This window comes from Bufo bufo, chromosome 4 (genome assembly GCF_905171765.1).
Source record: "Bufo bufo chromosome 4, aBufBuf1.1, whole genome shotgun sequence".
NCBI classification, from domain to species: domain Eukaryota; kingdom Metazoa; phylum Chordata; class Amphibia; order Anura; family Bufonidae; genus Bufo; species Bufo bufo.
The window spans coordinates 509,753,934-509,773,098 of NC_053392.1; the positions used below are offsets into that span (position 1 = coordinate 509,753,934).

Consider the following 19,165-nt stretch of genomic DNA (forward strand, 5'->3'; position numbering starts at 1 on the left):
ATGAACACCGTAAAAAATGTAAAATAAATACGGTGCTAAATAAACAATTTTTTGTCACCTTACATCACAAAAAGTGTAATAGCAAGCGATCAAAAAGTCACACGCACCCCAAAATAGTGCCAATAAAACAGTCATCTCATCCCGCAAAAATCATACCCTAACCAAAGTAATCGCCCAAAAACTGAAAAAATTATGGCTCTCAGACTATGGAAACACTAAAACATGATTTTCTTTGCTTCAAAAATGAAATCATTGTGTAAAACATACATAAATAAAAAAAAAGTATACATATTAGGTATCGCCGCATCCGTGACAACCTGGTCTATAAAAATACCACATGATCTAACCTGTCAGATGAATGTTGTAAATAACAAAAAATAAAAATGGTGCCAAAACAGCTATTTCTTGTTATCTTGCCTCACAAAAAGTGTAATATAGAGCAACCAAAAATCATATGTACCCTAAACTAGTACCAACAAAACTTCCACCCTATCCCGTAGTTTCTAAAATGGGGTCACTTTTTTGGAGTTTCTACTCTAGGGGTGCATCAGGGGGGCTTCAAATGGGACATGGTGTAAAAAAAAAAAAAAAATCCAGTCCAGCAAAATCTGCCTTCCAAAAACAGTATGGTATTCCTTTCCTTCTGCGCCCTGCCGTGTGCCCGTACAGCAGTTTACGACCACATATGGGGTGTTTCTGTAAACTACAGAATAAGGGCCATAAATATTGAGTTTTGTTTGGCTGTTAATCCTTGCTTTGTTATTGGAAAAAAATGGAAAATTTGCCAAAAAATTTAAATTCGGAAAGTTCATCTCCATTTGCCAATAACTCTTGTGGAACACCTAAAGGGTTAACTACGTTTGTAAAATCAGTTTTGAATACCTTGAGGGGTGTAGTTTCTTAGATGGGGTCACTTTTATGGAGTTTCTACTGTAGAGGTACTTCAAATGGGACATGGTGTAAAAAAAAACAGTCCAGCAAAATCTGCCTTCCAAAAACCGTATGGCATTCCTTTCCTTCTGCGCCCTGCCGTGTGCCCGTACAGCAGTTTACGACCACATATGGGGTGTTTCTGTAAACTACAGAATAACAGCCATAAATATTGAGTTTGGTTTGGCTGTTAACCTTTGCTTTGTAACTGGAAAAAAATTATTAAAATGGAAAATCTGCCAAAAAAGTGAAATTTTGAAATTGTATCTCTATTTTCCATTAATTCTTGTGGAAGACCTAAAGGGTTAACAAAGTTTGTAAAATCAGTTTTAAATACCTTGAGGGGTGTAGTTTATAGAATGCGGTCATTTTTGGGTGGTTTCTGTCATGTAAGCCTCTCAAAGTGACTTCAGACCTGAACTGGTCCCTAAAATTTCGGTTTTTGAAAATTTCAAGATTTACTTCTAAGCCTTGTAACATCCCCAAAAAATAAAATATTATTCCCAAAATAATCCAAACATGAAGTAGACATATGGGGAATGTAAAGTAATAACTATTTTTGGAGGTATTACTATGTATTATAGAAGTAGAGAAATCTGGAATTTTTTGCTAAATTTTTTTTTACTTAATTTTACCAGTGTCATGAAGTACAATATGTGATTAAAAAACAATCTCAGAATGGCCTGGATAAATCAAAGCGTTTTAAAGTTATCACCACTTAGTGACACTGGTCAGATTTGCAAAAAAATGGCCTAGTCTTTAAGGTGAAATAAGGCTGTGTCCTTAAGGAGTTAATATCCAGGATCATATGGTCCTGGTGTGGGCTTGGCTCAGGCAACTTCTGTTATGCAGGTCATGAGACCCAAGATGCTCATGGCATTCCTCATCGAGGTGCTGTCCTGAGTTTGGCATTTCTCTATTCTCCCTACAATGTCATATTTTTTCCAGAGGTAGTGAGGACTTCTGGGCTACCGAGTCTAGCATCACACCGAGGAATGTTATGTTGGATGACGAAATTAGGGAAGATTTTTTTATATTTATCAGCCAACCCAAGTTGGAAATTTTCTGTAGGAAGGTTTGTGTGGCTATTTCCAAACTTCCCAGTAGGAGGAAATCTAGGTATGGAAAAAATTACTAGTCCTTCTTTCCTGAGGGAGAGTAACATTTCCACTACCAGTTTCGTGAAGATCCTTGGTGCGGATGAAATGGCAAAAGTATTTTTGAAACAGAAAACGTTTAAGGGTCTCAGAGCCATAGTTTTATTTTTTTGGGTTATTGTCATAGGTAGGGTCTCATTTTTTTGATGGTGATATTTGGTACCATTTTGGGGTGCATGACTTTGATCACTGGGTATTACACTTTGTGAAAATTGATTTTTTGGCATAGTTTTGTTTGTGGAGTTTATCCATTAGGGTAGATTGTGATACATAGAGCCAGTAAATACAGCATTCACATTTAAAATAATTCCCTGGTGAATGTCCCAGGTCCTTAAGACAAGTGTCCTACTCCTTCCTACCCCCCCCCCCCCCCCCCCCGATGGCCCAGTATGTGATGCAGCCATAAAATTCTCTGTTCTGGGAATAGAAGTGTGGTGACACAGTCCTCATCTTGGATGGTTAAAGTGGTATGCAAGTTGTGGACATATGGACCTATATTTTATCTGGTCAACTGTAAGGACCAAATCAATGGGATCATGTGGAGAAGCCAGGATTTTAGGGACGGAGGACATAATTCACAAATGATTAAATGGCCAAAGAGAAAAGGGGAGAAGGCGCTCATAGGTGGTGGTTGACAAGATATGTTGTTATTTGTTCCTAGCCAGGGTGAGTGGTTGTTACTCACCTTGGTTAGGTTGTACTTTTGGTAGTGCAGTTCTGGTGGAGGTAAAATCGTGGAGTGATGTGGGTTGGTGCAGCCGATTAACGTCCAAGTTGACCATGGGCGGGAGCCAAGCCGCCACTTTGGTGCGAATTGTGGTGTATGGGGAGGGGGCTCGTCTGCACTGGGTTCATGCAGGGAGCGGGTGGACACAAGGCGCAATTCACAACCCAGTTGAGGATACGAAGTATATATTTTTTTTGATTAGCAAAGACTACGCGTTTCGGGGTACGCAGACCCCTTTATCAAGTCTGTATCCTTGTCACCGTAGGCTAATTGGAGGTCACTCTTGGAGATCCCTTATTTGGGGGGTGTACGGCGGTCCGCACTGCTTGGTGATGGGGCCGGTGAGTGTCCTCCAGTGGTAGCGCTTCTGCACGTGTAGCCACTGGCTACACGTGCAGAAGCGCTACCACTGGAGGACACTCACCGGCCGCATCACCAAGCAGTGCGGACCGCCGTACACCCCCCAAATAAGGGATCTCCAACAAGAGTGACCTCCAATTAGCCTACGGTGACAAGGATACAGACTTGATAAAGGGGTCTGCATACCCCGAAACGCGTCATCTTTGCTAATCAAAAAATAAAAAATACTTCGTATCCTCAACTGGGTTGTGAATTGCGCCTTGTGTCCACCCGCTCACTGCATGAACCCAGTGCAGATGAGCCCCCTCCCCATACACCATAATTCACAAATGTCATTAGTCTGTCTAGCTGATGGGGATAAAAGGTTCACCCTCTTAAGTATCCTCTCCCCCTTTCTGTTCTGATATTCGAGCATCGATCAGGGCCCAAGTACCCAGAGGGAAAAAACGGGTTTGTTTAGCCCCCTTCTCCAGTAGTGTTGAGCACGAATATTCGAATTGCGAATACCGCCACTTTGAGAATTCACTAATATTTAGAATATAGTTCTATATATTCATGAATAGTGTTGAATATTCTAATCGTGAATTTATCGCAAAAAAAAAAACAAACAAGGACTGGAGAGCATGAATTTTCAAATTTATGGCAAATATTTAACCAAAAGTGTGAAATATCGCAAATTCAAATATTGGCTATGCTTCTTATCACTATTTGCCAGCATGTCTGCTATCTGGGAACCTCTGGACTTGAGGGTACAGGATAGGGAGCCTCTGCCTGTGGCAATTCCAGCCTGGATCACTCATGGTAAGAAGGATCCAGACATATGGTTTGGAGGTATATCAGGTGGCGGAGCCTGTAGCCCCAGAAACAGCCTACACCTCTGTGGACATTGTCATATGCTGCTTCATCCGCAAGATTGTCCACAGTGAAAAAAATAATAAAATCCCACCATGCCATGGACATCACAGATGTGCAAGATCTTACTCAGGGATTTGAAGTGTTTCCTCAGAGCTGCCACATGTGTAGATTTCTGAAAAAACTGCACATTTGCTACTTAACATATTCCACACCTTGATGTGATGTTGTAAATAACACCCCCTCAAATCGGTGCTTTTATCGATAGACAAATCCAAACCGGTAGATCAATCAAGAGCCACAACATGCAAATAACACTTTAATGCTGAAAAAGTCCGTTACCAAAGAGAACATCCATGATAATATGCTACGTACAAGGCAATGTTGGAATTACAGCCATTTGTTACATTTTTTGCAGGTTAACATCCAAGCGCCATGTCCTTCTGATATTACAAGAAGGTATGAGGATCACATTCAGGGAAGAGCAGCAGAAGGATGATGGCATCCCCCTGCTGAGAGGAGTTTACTTTGCCATGTACCACACTTCATTGTGGCGGTTGAAAAAGTCAAAAGGAGAATTGTAGCCAGCACGTATAAAGTATGTATCATCAAACTGCAGACCAAGGATCCTCAGGTTCTCTGCTAGGGCTTTAGCTTGCTCAGCATAGGCTTCGTTTAGGGCATATCCTCCAAAAGACCTAAGAATAGAAAGTTCACATGAACATTCAACAGAAAGAAAATCTACATATATCATGGGGGGATAATTATCAAACTGGTGTGAAGTAGAAATGTTGCAATAGCCCATAGCAACCAGATTCCATCTTTCAGCTACTCTGGAAAAGAGGAATGATTGTTGCTATGGGCAACCAAGCCAAATCTACTTTACCAGTTTGATAAGTCTCCCCTTAAACTTAGCTCTTCAGAGTTACTGCTGTATCCTTGCTCAGGACATATCTCCACCTCAATAAGACAGATCTACACCCACGTCCAGGGGCAATTACATGGTTAGCCATTCATTTGAAAGGTGGAAACCAGTGAGAAAAGATTCAGCATTGAAAATACCATTTAGTGCAGTTGTGCTAAAATCCGGTATACATGCTTTGCATGTTTCGAGTCACATAACTTAAGAGAGATTAGAAAAATGAGGGTGTAGCTTTAATCTGAATATATCAGTACATTTTATGGAGTACAACTAAGCCATCCTGTAGGTGTGTTGGTATACGTCTAAAAGCAACACATTTTTCATATGACCATATGTGGTCATAAACGGCTGTTTGAGGAAACTGCAGTGCTCAGAAGGGAAGAAGCATATTAACTTTGTAACATGGAATTTGTTGTAATGGTATACGGGCCACAACTTGACTGAGCTGTGTAATGGTTTTTTGTTTGTTTTCTAGGGCAAAGTGTAGTTTGGTACATTCGTTTTTTTGGACAGCCCTCTATTGTTGGGAGATGAACTGGGCAATCAGTTTCTGCGGTTCCCCATACAGTACATGATATCCATTGTGACAAGACCAATCTCGCCACATTGCATGGGAGAAGCCTGGTTGCCCACCTGCTTCCTTTAGACAATGGCCCCATGTTGAAACGCTTGATTTTCTTCTGCAAAGACTATGTGAAATAATTTGGCCCCATGGCAATTGAACTGTATTTGTGTAGTCCGAATGCCATTCACCTAATAATTAAATGCACTCAGACCCGAGCTCTCTGGGGATATGTTAAATGTCTGCTTTATACAATAGCTACAGTTAAATATTCTTATGTCTTTTGCTACCATGTGGCTAATGAAGTTTTGCCTCTGCCCTTGGAGATAAATTGGATTACTTCCCAATTGTCTCCAGGAAAGAAGACAGTGTAAAACTGTATTCTCCTGCCTGTGATAATTACATTAACCCATTGTGTAAGGTAATTGTATCACAGGCAGAGGGGAGGATTTTCCATGGGAGTGTCTGAGTGTATTGTACAGGGTTACTGGTTTTACAAAACCCTGTGGGTGGTACTAATGTGTATATAAGAACAATAAACAGCTCTGGCTGTCCACTGCTTGACCCTCAGAGCCTTGTCTCGTTCTCTGCCCAAGGGGCGGTGTTTCACCTCAGCTTGCGCCCAGCCAGCCTTGCCACAACTGCCGTTTGAAGCGCTGCCCAGCTCATCAATATTCACTTCGCTGGGCGGCTACTAGTGTCCCCGGCCATCTTCAGCGCATGCGCCTGGCACCCTCACTGGCCGGGATCACGCACAGTCTGATTCCCAGAGGCCGATGCAGCCTCTGCTTTATGCGCCGGGCACAGCAGCGCTTCAGAGTAGCCGCCCAGCGAAGTGAATATTGATGAGCTGGGCGGCGCTTCAAACGGCAGTTGTGGCGAGGCTGGCTGGGCGCAAGTTGAGATGAAACACTGCCCCTTGGGCAGATTGAACACGATTCAACCAGGTTATAAAAGTTCATTTTACTGTATTTATAAAGGTGGACAGGGGGGATACTTAGATGATTCTAATACACTTTATAAGACCTGTACTGGCATATATATACCTAAATATGCTTTTTGGGCCTGTCAGTGTCCCTTTAATGACCAGACCACTTTTTACAATTCTGCACTACACTACTTTCACGGTTTATTGCTCGGTCATACAATTTACCACCCAAATGAATTTTACCTCCTTTTCTTTTCACTAATAGAGCTTTCATTTGGTGGCATTTCAATGCTGCTGACATTTTTAATTTTTTTGTTAATCGAAACTTTTGCAAAAAAAAAAAAAAAAAACACATTTCTATATAAATGTCTCTAAATGTATTGTTCTACATGTCTGATAAAAAAAAAAATGTTTGGGTAAAAGTTATAGCGTTCACATTTTTGTACCATAGTTTGTAAATTTATACATTTTGAAGCAACTCTGACTCTGAGCACCTGTCATGTTTCCTGAGGTTCTACAATGGCCAGACAGTACAAACACCCCACAAATGACCCCATTTCGGAAAGTAGACACCCTAAAGGTATTCACTGATGGGCATTGTGAGTTCATAGAACTTCATTTTTTGTCACAAGTTAGTGGAATGAGACTTTGTAAGGAGAAAAAAAAAAATCATTTCACTTTTTCTCCTTACAAAGTCTCATATTCCACTAACTTGTGACAAAAAATAAAAACTTCCATGAACTCACTATGCCCATCACGAAATACCTTGGGGGTGTCTTCTTTCCAAAATGGGGTCACTTGTGGGGTAGTTATACTGCCCTGGCATTTTAGGGGCCCTAAAGCGTGAGAAGAAGTCTGGAATATAAATGTCTAAAAATTTTTACGCATTTGGATTCCGTGAGGGGTATGGTGAGTTCATGTGAGATTTAATTTTTTGTCACAAGTTAGTGGAATGAGACTTTGTAAGAAAAAATTAATAATAATAATTTCCGCTAACTTGTGCCCAAAAAAATGTCTGAATGGAGCCTTACAGGGGGGTGATCAGGGAGTCTAATATGGGGTGATCAGGGGTTAATAAGTGACAGGGGGTGGTGTAGTGGAGTGGTGTTTGGTGCTACTTATTACAGAGCTGCCCGTGTCCTCTGGTTGTCGATCCAAGCAAAAGGGACTACCAGAGGACCAGGTATATTAGACGCTGTTATCAAAACAGCGTCTAATATACCTTTTAGGGGTTAAAAATATATGTTTAGTTTACCGGTAAACTGCTTTCCAGGAGTCCGAATGACAGCACCCATGGAGGATGTCCTTATTGGCTTCTGTTGGGACAGGAAGAGAGACAGTTTAAAAGAACAAAAAAATGGTGGGGGGGGGGGGGTAGTATTGGGTGCTGTCATTCCGGACTCCTGGAAAGCAGTTTACCGGTAAACTAAACATATGTTTCCAGAACGTCCTCCATGACAGCACCCATGGAGAACTAACAACTTAGAACGTAATATTAGGGGGGGGGGGGGGGACCACTGCTTGTAGGACCTTACAACCAAAAGCCAAGTCCTGATCTGATCGATGGAACTCCGGCTTTCTCCGCCCAGGTTGTAGACATGGCTCTGGTAGAATGAGCCCTCAATGTTATGGGGCAGGATGAATTCTGCAGTCTATAACATTCCCTGATGGTCTTTTTGATCCAGCGGGCTAAAGAGGTCTTAGAGGCTTTGCATCCCTTGTTTCTACCACCGAATTGGATGAATTGGATGAAGAGATTCGCTGACTTTCTCCAAGGTTTTGTCCGCTTGATGTAGGCGAGGACTGTTCTTCTCACATCTAGACAGTGGAACCGCTCCTCCTGTATGTTTTTGGGGGAGGTACAAAACGAAGGGAGAATTATCTCCTGTTCTCTGTGAAACGTTGAGACAACCTTGGGAAAAAAAAAAAAGGAATGATCCAACTTAAGAACTATCCTATCGTCTAGGACCTTCAGAAAGGGTTCCTTAACCGACAGGGCCTGAATCTCGCCTATCCTACGAGCAGTAGTGATGGCTAGTAAAAACACCGCCTTGAGGGATAGAAGTTTGTCGGAAATATCCTCAATAGGTTCGAAGGGAGCATCACATAAGCTGTTTAGAACTATATTTAGGTCCTATGTGGGAACTGTTTGTCTCAGGGTGGGGCGCATTCTGGAGACTGCTCTGACAAATCTCTTGACCCACCTGTGTTCTGCTAATGGGACGTCTAAGCAGCAACTTAAGGCAGAGATCTGTACCTTGAGAGTGCTTGGTTTTAGACCTATATCAAACCCTTTCTGGAGGAAATCTAGTATATTGCCTATGGATGGATTTCTGGACCCTGGATAATTTTGAACTAGCCAAGATGAGAATTTCTTCCATATTTTAAGATATATGGCCGAAGTCACAGGTTTACGGCCTTGTTGCAGTGTTGATATTACCTGATCGGAGAGACCCTTCTTCCTCAGTGTTTGCCTCTCAGGATCCAAGCAGTCAGTCTCAACTTGTTGAGATTGGGATGCTCCAGAGGTCCCTGCGTCAACAGATCTTTCCTGTCTGGAAGGGGGTACGGGTCTTTGACCGACATCTTTCAAGATGGGGTACCAGGCTCTCTTGGGCCAGTCTGGCGCAACAAGGATCAGAGTGGTGGCACTGGTCCTCATCTTCTTTAGGACTGCCGGGATTAGGGGAAAATGAGGAAAGGCGTAGGCCAGTTTCATGTCCCAACTCTGGGCTAAGGCGTCTGCCACTGGGTTTTCGCGAGTAGAAACAGTCCAGCTGAGAATTTCCCCTGGACGCGAAGAGGTCTATCTCTGGTTGACCCCATAGCTGGCAGATCTGTCTGAAAACCTGTTTGCTCAGATTCCATTCTCCTGCGTCGATCCTGTGACTGCTTAGGAAGTCGGCTCTCAAGTTCTGAGACCCCTTTAAATGGGTTGCTGAAATAGACCGAACTTCCCTCTCTGCCCATATGAAGATCTGATCTGCTAGATCCTGAAGGAGCGGGCATCTGGTACCGCCCTGTCTTTTTAGATAACATACCGTAGTTATGTTGTCGGATAGGATCCTGATGTGCTGATCTTTGAGGAGATGTTTGGCTGCTCTCAGAGTCTTCAGCACTGCCTTCAGTTCTCGGTAGTTTGAGGATTTTATTTTGTCCTGAAGCACCCAGGAAGAGATGCTGGTCCACATCCCCCCCCCCCCCCCCAGCCATTCAGACTTGCGTCCGTGGTGACGGTTATGGCTGGAGTCAAATTCCACGAAACTCCTTTCTCCAGGTTCCCTGGTTCTATCCACCAGGACAGGGATTTTACCACTTTTTCTGATATTTTCATCCTGGAGTTCAGAGAGTGGTGGTCTCTGTTCCAGGCTGTCAAAACTGCTTCCTGGAGGGTCCTGGAGTGGAATTGGGCCTAAGGTACTATTGAGATGCAGGAGGTCATCAGTCCCAGGATCTGCATGGCTTCTCTGATTGAGTGGGTTCTCTTCTTTTTGAACAACTCCATCTTTTGTCTTAGATTGATCTGTTTCCTCTCTGGAAGAAAGGTGTTGTATCCTTGTATCTAGGAGAGTGCCCAGGAATTCCTTCCTCGTGTCTGGTACCAGGTCCGATTTTGGGTAGTTCAGGATCCACCCCAAGTCCTTAAATAGGGCTAAAGTCTGATAGATGTCCCCCAGCAACTTTTGAACTGAGTCTGCCATCAGTAAGAAGTTGTCCAGGTAGGGCACGATTGTAATTGAATTCTGGCGAAGGTAGGCCATCATTTCTGATACTACTTTTGTGAATAGACAGGGGCAGATGAGATCCCGAACGGCAGGCACTGAAACTGGTAGTGAAAGGTCTCCTCCCTGTACTTGACCGCAAACCTTAGATACTGTTGATGTTGAAGATGTATGGGGATGTGGTAGTACGCATCCTTGAGGTCCAGTGTGCAAAGATGAGCACCTGGAGGGATCAGAGGAGTAGAGGATCTTATTGACTCCATCTTGAACCTGTAGTACGTCACCCACCTGTTCAGAAATTTTAAATTGATGATTGTCCTCACCGACCCGTCTGGCTTCTTCACAAAGAAAAGTCTCGAGTAATGACCTGTGAACTGCTGGGGAGGAGGAACCTGGGTGATAGCTCCCATAACCAGAAGGCTTTGAATATGTGACCGTAGTTGCTGCTGAAGGAGAGGAGATTCGAAATAAGTCAGTCACCTGGAAGGTCTGTGGAGGAGGAGTTCTGAAATCTATCCTGAAGCCATCCCTGATGGAGTCCAGGATCCATTGGTTGTGAGTAACTCTTCCATCTTTCCCAAAAGTGACGAAGTCTCCCTCCAACTGGTCTGGCGTCATGGTTTCCCTGTATTGGTATTGGGGTTGAAGAGGAAACCCCTACCTCTACCTTTGGGGTAGCTCCAACAGCCCGATTTACCTTTCCCTCTATAGGCCTTGGCCTGACTTTGGCCCGAGGGTCTACGAAAGGGCTGGGGCATTTTAGGCTTCTCTTCAGGGAACCCTTTCTTGTTATCTGCCGCATTCTGGAGGATAGAGTCCAAGACTGGGCCGAACATAAGAGCCAGAGAACGGAATGGAGCAGAGTCTGTTCTTTGACGCTACGTCCCCAGACCAGGACTTGAGCCAGAGGGCCCGTCTAGCAGCATTAGTCTGGGACTAGGACTTGGCTGCGAATCTAATGGTTTCCGCTGAGGCATCCGCCAGGAAACTTGAGGCCATTTTTAGAAGCGGGAGAGACTCTAGGATTTCTTCCCTGGATGTTTTAGCCCTGAGGTGATTCTCCAGTTGATTAATCCACAAGATTAAGGCTCTGGAAACTGAAGTGGCTGCAATGTTGGTATTAATTGCAGCCGCCCCTGACTCCCAGGATTTTTTTCAACAGACCATCCAACTTCCTATCCATGGGGTCCCTCAGCTGCGATGAATCCTCAAATGGAATTGAGGTCTTTTTCACGACCTTGGCCACCTGGACATCTACTTGGGAACTTCATCCCAGAGGTTAGTGTCCTTTGGGTCAAATCGCAGTCGATTTTTAAAATCCCTGGGAATGAAGAGCTTCTTTTCACCGTCAGCCCATTCCTCTGTGATGAGATCTTTAAGATTTTCATTTACTGGGAAGACCTTCCTTCTCCTGACTTTAAGACCGCCGAACATCTCGTCTTCAGAGCGAGTCTGTTCCTCCTCCTCAATAGCCATGGTCTGTGGGCGCAGCCAGGATCCTGGATGTAGTGAGAACAGAGGAGCGCAGGAGCCGCAGCCGAACCCAGAGCTCCGATGGGGAGAAGCGGCTGCAGCGTCCGATTCATGCGGCTGGCCAGAGAAGGGAATCAGGGACCTAACCAGGGGACCGCTTCCCAGAGTGGTGCTGGTTCGGGGCCTGCAGGAGTCTGAAGAGGAGAGAAGCACCCCCCGACCAGACTCGCCCCATTCCCTACCTAATCTTGCTAGGAGAGAGCTGTCTAACTCCTCCTATCCCAGTAGGGACAGGAAGAACACTGGAGCAAGGGGGTGGGGAGGGGCCCTTTAAACTGTCTCTCTTCCTGTCCCAACAGAAGCCAATAAGAACATCCTCCATGGGTGCTGTCATGGAGGACATCCTGGAAAAAAATAAATCGCATCTACAGCCTGCCAGCTAACGATCGCTGCTGGCAGGCTGTAGATCAGCTAGTTTACCTCCGGTTCCTGTGAACGCGCACACCTTCACAGGAAATCTCGCGAGAGGACGCGCCGGCGCGTCCACCCAGAATAACAGAGCCGCCGCAAAGACGCAATCCTGCGTACGGCGGTCCTGTAGTGGTTAAGGGCATTTTCTAGCTTTTCCACCACAAAAACTGCCGACAGTACATGTGGCAGAAACACCAAAAACCACAGTGGAATTTACCATTTAATTTTTGGTCCCGTGTCCCTAGCACCCCTTATACTAACATCCTACATTTCTATTTTGTATTAATATAAAGGTTATGCATTTTGTGGGATGGGCTGTAGATTTTATTAATGTGATCTTTTCATAGAAGAGATTACAGATGTGGCAATACAAGTTATATTTAATTTATTTTTTAAACAATTGTGGCAGAGTGGATATGTGAAAAATTTGGGCCAATTTAAACTTAAGACAAAGTAAAAAATGCTTTAAATTCAACGTGGAGGACTAACATACAACAAGCCAATCACCTATTACAGTGGATTGTACTGTCAGTTTTAGGCTTGTTTCACATTTAAGTCAGACATTCCTGGCAGAGAACATCCTGCCAGAGATATCTGGATCTTGCATTGCCGGATACTAACAGATACCTAGCAAACATGCCGAAACAGCGTCTATTCCCAGCATATTTTCTAGGTCATGACCAAATCTCTGCCAGTCACCAAAATAGTTAATTCGGCCAGACAGCATGCCGACAGCCTTGGATCCAGCAGGCTGTTCCCAGCCAGATGTGTCCAACACAAGTGTGAGACAGGCCTTACTAACATTTGACCTGATTAGAACCTGCCTATGGCAGGTTCCCCGGCCGTCATGGCAACCATCAGGACCTTGCAATTGCATCAGAGGCATGATTGGGAGTTTTTTTTAAACATTACTTGTTACAACAGAACAAACGGACCATGATCTGAACCAGTAGTGACTTACTTGACATATACAGAAGCTGCAGGATATGTATCCAGGTAAACTTCAGGGTCTGTAGGTCTTGGAGGATTCTCGACAGCATGTAGCACAAAGAAGGACATTGTGGCATTCTTAGTTGGTGGTAGCTCCAGTGGCAAATACATTACCACAGGTACAGTCATACTCATCTTCAGCCCTATGGAAAGGAAGCAGATTCAAAAGTGAGACATTTCACAGACACTGAATAGAACATGCATTAACAGTCGGCAAAACCCTTCACTGGACAGCTAAATCTCAATACCTCTTGTATGAAGGAGGCATTTTATGTACAGTACCCATTGCCAACCAGTAGTTCACTTTCAGAATTAGGGTTGGCAATACAGTTCTCATGCTTTTGCTTGTTGCACAAAATGATTGCCTCAAGTAAGCACAAGGCCAGACTTCATTAATATGATGACCAGTGTTAGAAAGCACAGCACGGGTTTGGAGGTTTTCATATAGTAAGTTATATGCATATCTTTAAATAGGCAAATTCCAGCACTTTAGCCTAAAATGAGTCAAATTTAATGACCTAAAATGCCCCTGAAGATACATAGTCTAAACACATTTCCAATTTGTCTTTATTAAAAATATTTAGCTGCTGTCAAAGCTTTAACTGTCTAGCTGTGTGAATCCTACTTGCATCTAATAACCCTCATCTCTAAGTTACTAAAAGGTCAAACACTTAATTGAGCTATAGTGTGTTTAAGTTCAGAGATAAGGATGCCATCAGCTGAGCTGCCTGATGGAACAGAGTGAAAATTCAGAGTTGGCTATTAGAGAATCTTAGAGGTTCTCCAGGAATTAACATTAAAATACACTACTTAGTTATAAATATATTCCTAAATACCTTTCGATATAATGGCTCGTTTTGTCTGGGGATCAATCAGGATTAACAAAATGGCTGCTGTCCCTTTAGCATACACAAAACCTGTCCTAATCGCAGGAGGACTTGTTACTACAGAACAATTAGGTGAGGATGAGGCAGCTCTTTACCACAGTGTTCTGAAGTAACTAGTCCTCTGATTACAGGTTTTGAGAGTACTAACAGGATGGTGGCCATTTTGTTTTTCCCTAATGATTGCTCCCTAGACAAAAGAAAAAAAAAAAAAGCCATCATATCTAATGAAAGGTATTTGGGAATACTTAAATTTATTTTCTTAATTTCTGTAGAACCCCTTTAATGCTGTACATAGAAAATGGCTCAAGTTTAACTAAAGATCAATTGAATGTGATTTTAATCAAAGTGAGTAAAATGCAATAGAAAGTCCCCAAAAAGGTGCACATAGATTAAGCATGAAAATACAGGATCTATATAATGTATTACAGTAGTTTGATATGCCAGAGACTAGTATACCCTGTTGTCACCTTACAGAACTGGGTGCCTTTTCTTAGAATGGTTTTTAACTACTAGTTTTGTGCAAATCAGAGCAGTCAACTAATTTGTTCTAACATTGTGTCAATCATTTGGATGGCAAGAATAGTGTCACAAAACAGAGCCTATAATAAGAAAGTTAGGGGGCAACGTACCTTCAGCATTGCCTCCAGAGATGTATTTAAAGAGACGGTTGAAGCTGGTCACCATCCCCATGTCAAAAATGTACATATCTAGAGGAGTAGTCACCCAATGAGTTTCTTCATACCGACGAAGTTCAAAGTCCTGAAAATGTGGGAGCTCAGATAAAATACAAGGAAGCAAATAGGTTGACCAATTAAAAGGCAAGCAACTACTTTTCATTTTGCATAAATTAATACAGGCAGATATAAGAAAGCATTAATTACTGCTAATTGTTCTCCCAAAAATAGCCTCCACAGCAGAACTCACAGGAGGGTGTCCCCACCTCCAGGACATGAAACCACATAGAAGTATAGGATTTTAAAAGGCCTCCTCCCCTTTACTGGTTCAGTCAGTCAATGAGAAAGGACACGGAAGTGATGCAAGAGAACAAATAAAAACCAGTAAAGGTAATTAACCATTTTCCCTGGTGCTTCCACAATGACACTCAAAAAAGAGTCAGAGGAAGGACTGTAGGGTGGAACAGCCAATAGAATTCTACAACCAAAAGACAAGTCCTGATTATGGAGAACATCCAGCTTATAATGGTTAAAGAATGTTATTGGGTTTGCCCACATAGCCACTCTGCAAATCTGGTCTAAGGAAACAGTTGTAGTCTGTCTAGGATGTAGAGACAGCATGGGTAGAGTGGGGTTTTATCCCAGTTGGAGGTTGCAGATCTTTCTGGATATAGGAAAAATAAGTCATCTCTGATCCTTCTGGCAATAGTTGATTTGCTGGCAGCTAGACCATTAGGTCCTTGGTACTGGAGAAAAATGATTTTCTGAAACTGATTTTTAGGCATGTCAACACATCTCCTTACATGCAGATGGTTAAATTTCTTCTCTATCTGTAGAAGGAAATGGGCAGAAGGACAGTAAAGATACTCAATGAAAATGAGAAATTACTTTACGGAGGAAAATGACAATGTCTGTGGATGTGATCTTCCACAGTCCTGAGATAGGGAGATTTAGGCTACTTTCACACTTGCGTTCAGAGCGGATCCGTCTGGGGTCTGCCCAGACGGATCCACTCATAATGCAGACGTTTGTATCTGTTCAGAACGGATCCGTCTGCATTATAACTTAGAAAAAATCCTAAGTGTGAAAGTAGCCTGAACGGATCCGTCCAGACTTTACATTGAAAGTCAATGGGGGACGGATCCGTTTGAAGAGGACACAATATGGCTCAATCTTCAAACGGATCCTTCCCATTGACTTACATTGCAAGTCTGGACGCATCCGCTTGCCTCCGCACGGCCAGGCGGACACCCGAAAGCTGCAAGCAGCGTTCAGGTGTCCGCTTGCTGAGCGGAGGCTGAACGCCGCCAGACTGATGCATTCTGAGCGGATCCGCGTCCACTCAGAATGCATTAGGGCTGGACGGATGCGTTCGGGGCCGCTTGTGAGCCCCTTCAAACGGAGCTCACGAGCGGACACCCGAACGCAGGTGTGAAAGTAGCCTTACATAAAGGCTTGAATCCTTTAAATAAAGTCTTCTGGCGGTTGTGATTGCCAGGAGAATGGAGATGTTAAATGCCACCAAAATTATTTACCTTACGTCCCAAGCAGTGGCGTACCGCCAATATAGGCAGCCCACGCGGCTGCTATGGGGCCTGGAGTGCATGGAAGGCTCCGCCCCTATGTCTGTAGTATTGTATTCATCATTGCCACAGTCTTCCGTCCTGAGTCCCTATCTGAAGCTTGGGCAGGACCTGCTTTCCCTCTGCTCCGCTCCGCCCCCCCCCCCCCCGACCCAGCTAGTGACATACCGCAATGCCGCTCATTTTACTCTGTTTGCTGGGCACTCGCACTGCACAGGCCAATCAGCATTTAGTGGTGCAAAGCTCCTGCTGCTGATTGGCCAGTGTGCGAGTCGCAGGCTCAGAAGACAGCAGCAGATCGGAGCAGAACTGTGCAGGCGGGCGGAAGGGCAGGACGGCAGTCTTGTGCTTACGTCACGAGCTGCAGCTGCCACGGTCACCAGTTCCACTGAGACCCAAGTCCCACCAGCATCGCTGGCATGCCCCTGGCCTGTTGTGTGCCACCAAGGACAAAGTAAGTTGTACACACAGACTCTACGTTTAAAAAAAGTTAATGAGGTGTGGTGGGGGATGGGTATTGTGGGAAAAGGGCAACAGCAAGAAGAGTTCCTGCAGGGTTGGGGGGGGGGGTGCACTGTTCTATAAGGGTTATTATATAGAGGACTCAGGAGGACAGTGTGCTCCAGCCCCCCTCCCCCAATGAACTCTGCAGTTGAATTGCTAATTTAGAGGACTGTGTCATGGGGGGATGGTTAGTGGGGGAAGAGGGCAGCAGGGTTGGGGGACACTATTCTATAAGGCTCATTATTATTCAGAGGACTCAGGACAGTGCACCGCCCCCTAGTAATTTAACCCCTCAGGTCCCACGATCAATTAATAGTAAAAAAAAAAAGTGAAAATAAAATTAAAAAAAAAACATTAAACGTTTAAATCACCCCAATTTTACATATAAAAATATATAAACAATAAAAATAATCGTATTAGGTATTGCCGTGGCTGAACAGGTCTGCACTGTTAAAAAAAAGAAACAAAAAAGGGCAGGTGGTGGGATGGGTAGTGGGTGGAATTAGGGGGCCCAATGATTTCTATGTACGCCCCTGGTCCCAAGGTGGAATTATGGAATGTGAGGTAGGAAAATGCCTTATAGCTCCCTTCAAAAAATAGTTTGATTAGCAGAGAATCAGCCAACTTGTGTCTGAAAGGCACCAAGGGCAGAAACCCTGAACTTTGAGGGTAGTAGGGGGGGGGGGGGGGGGTGATAAAGAAAAAATAAAAACTAAAAGAAAAATGTTGAATTAATGGAATCTGGTTGAAGTCAATTGTCTGAAAAGGAAGAAGTTTTTCCAGGTTCTTAAATAAATCCTAGAGGCTATTGATTTTTCGCTTAGCAACATTGTGGATATTACTGCGTCTGACAACCCCTTCTGTCTTAAGGCAAGGTCTTCAACCTCCAGGATGTCAGGTGGAGTTTTACTAGTCTGGGATGGAATACAGGACCTTGATGAAGGTTTGGGACTGTTGGAAGCGTCCAAAACAGCTTGAGCAGAAGAAACCATCTGAAAAAGTAAGATCTCGGCCATGAATATTACTTAAGCCTTCTCTTCAACCACCTTCATGAGGGTCCTTTGGATCAGGACATAAAGCAGGACTTTTGGCCATGGTTGAGAAAGTGGATCCACTATTGTTGGCTGTTCTGGACTATTAAAACAGTATGGATACTTGCTTGTTTTATACACTTGCGCCACACTGCTCAGACACCGCTTAGGAGAAAAATCCTGCTTCTTGGATGTACCACCAGGCACGCACACAACTTTCCCACTATCTTGAAGTGGGTGCAGAAAACACTCCATGTGAGCATCATTCCCTGGTCTCAACACCGCTTTTAGGACAGACACCAGGCATTATAGCAAGTGCTTAACTACCATAGTAGCAGATCATGTGACCACTATGGAGCCCAGGGCAAGAGGGGGCCCAGTTGGGATCATCCCCTCTTTTACTGGGGGTAAAAACTTGGTCGGGACTCTAGCCTCTAAAAAAAAAAAAAAAAAAAAAAAAATTTAGAAAATGAGACAGTGAAAAAAACAAACAAAAAACACACACTTCCTGGAATAAACATGCTCATCTCACAGTGGCATTAAGTTATAGGGATTTTCTAGATCAAGTGATATTTTGAATCAGGAAAAATAATTATTCCAACAAACTAAACTGATTTCTATTACTCTGAAGTTAATGAGCCAAAAGTGTTCATCATCAGACATCACATAATCAGCATTATTGAGGTTCCACAGACTCCAGGATAGCAGATCTGCCTAGACCTTCTGCCACAGAACAAGCACCACTGCATTAACAGGCAGATTCTCTGTTCTAGAGAGATTTGCCACCAAGACATGTAGTAGCAACCATACTGGGGGAGATTTACCAAGACTGGCTTAGTTGCCCATAGCAACCAGTCAGATTCCAACTTTCTATTTTTCAGAGCTACTTTGGAAAATTAAGGTGGATTCTGATTGGTTGCTATGGGCAACTAATGCAGTTTCCCTTCACACCAGGTCTGATAAGTCACTTCCACCGAGCCCACTTTCCCAGTTAGATATATAGACTAGGACAGAACAAGATATTTTACCAGTTGATGGAAAAGAACTGGTCATTTTTCAACATTAGGTGGAAACATTAATAAGTGAATGGACAACAATAAATCATTAGACATGATTGCTCCAGCTCTGAACAAAGACTAAATCATAAGATCTGCCCCACTACACCCACAGCCCCTTCCCCATACTTACATGATATTGTTTCACCAGCTGGTACTTTGGACAATCATAATGGCCACAAAATGGAGGCAACTTATTCTGACTGGAGACATCAGACGCCTGCACTGCAATCACCAGTACAGAGAGCAGCCCCAGCAGAAGTCTTCTCCTCATCTCCATGGCTGGATGTGTCTGTGGAGGAGCTCAGCTGCTGATATAGGAGGTGGATATGGGTGG

General features: G+C 43.7%; 1 protein-coding gene across 1 annotated transcript; it reads right to left on the reverse strand.

Moving 5' to 3' along the window:
* Nucleotides 1–4,549: 4,549 nt before the first annotated feature.
* On the reverse strand, nucleotides 4,550–19,164 carry LOC120997358 (heme-binding protein 2-like). The gene is made up of 4 exons (XM_040427405.1): nucleotides 18,962–19,164; nucleotides 14,611–14,740; nucleotides 13,066–13,237; nucleotides 4,550–4,724 (listed from the first exon to the last, which is right to left on the reverse strand). Exons 1-4 carry the CDS (start codon nucleotides 19,106–19,108, stop codon nucleotides 4,550–4,552), a joined length of 624 nt encoding a protein of 207 aa, XP_040283339.1. The 5' UTR covers nucleotides 19,109–19,164.
* Nucleotide 19,165: the final 1 nt, after the last annotated feature.

What these genes read in the sequence shown, in the direction of transcription:
- LOC120997358 (XM_040427405.1), bottom strand. Translation starts at nt 19,108, where the DNA reads ATGGAGATGAGGAGAAGACTTCTGCTGGGGCTGCTCTCTGTACTGGTG. An exon ending in AGCTGGTGAAACAATATCAT is followed by an intron (nt 14,741 to 18,961) that starts GTAAGTATGGGG and finishes CCACATTTTCAG; the next exon opens with GACTTTGAACTTCGTCGGTA. An exon ending in GCAGCTTCTGTATATGTCAA is followed by an intron (nt 4,725 to 13,065) that starts GTAAGTCACTAC and finishes TTCTATTCTTAG; the next exon opens with GTCTTTTGGAGGATATGCCC.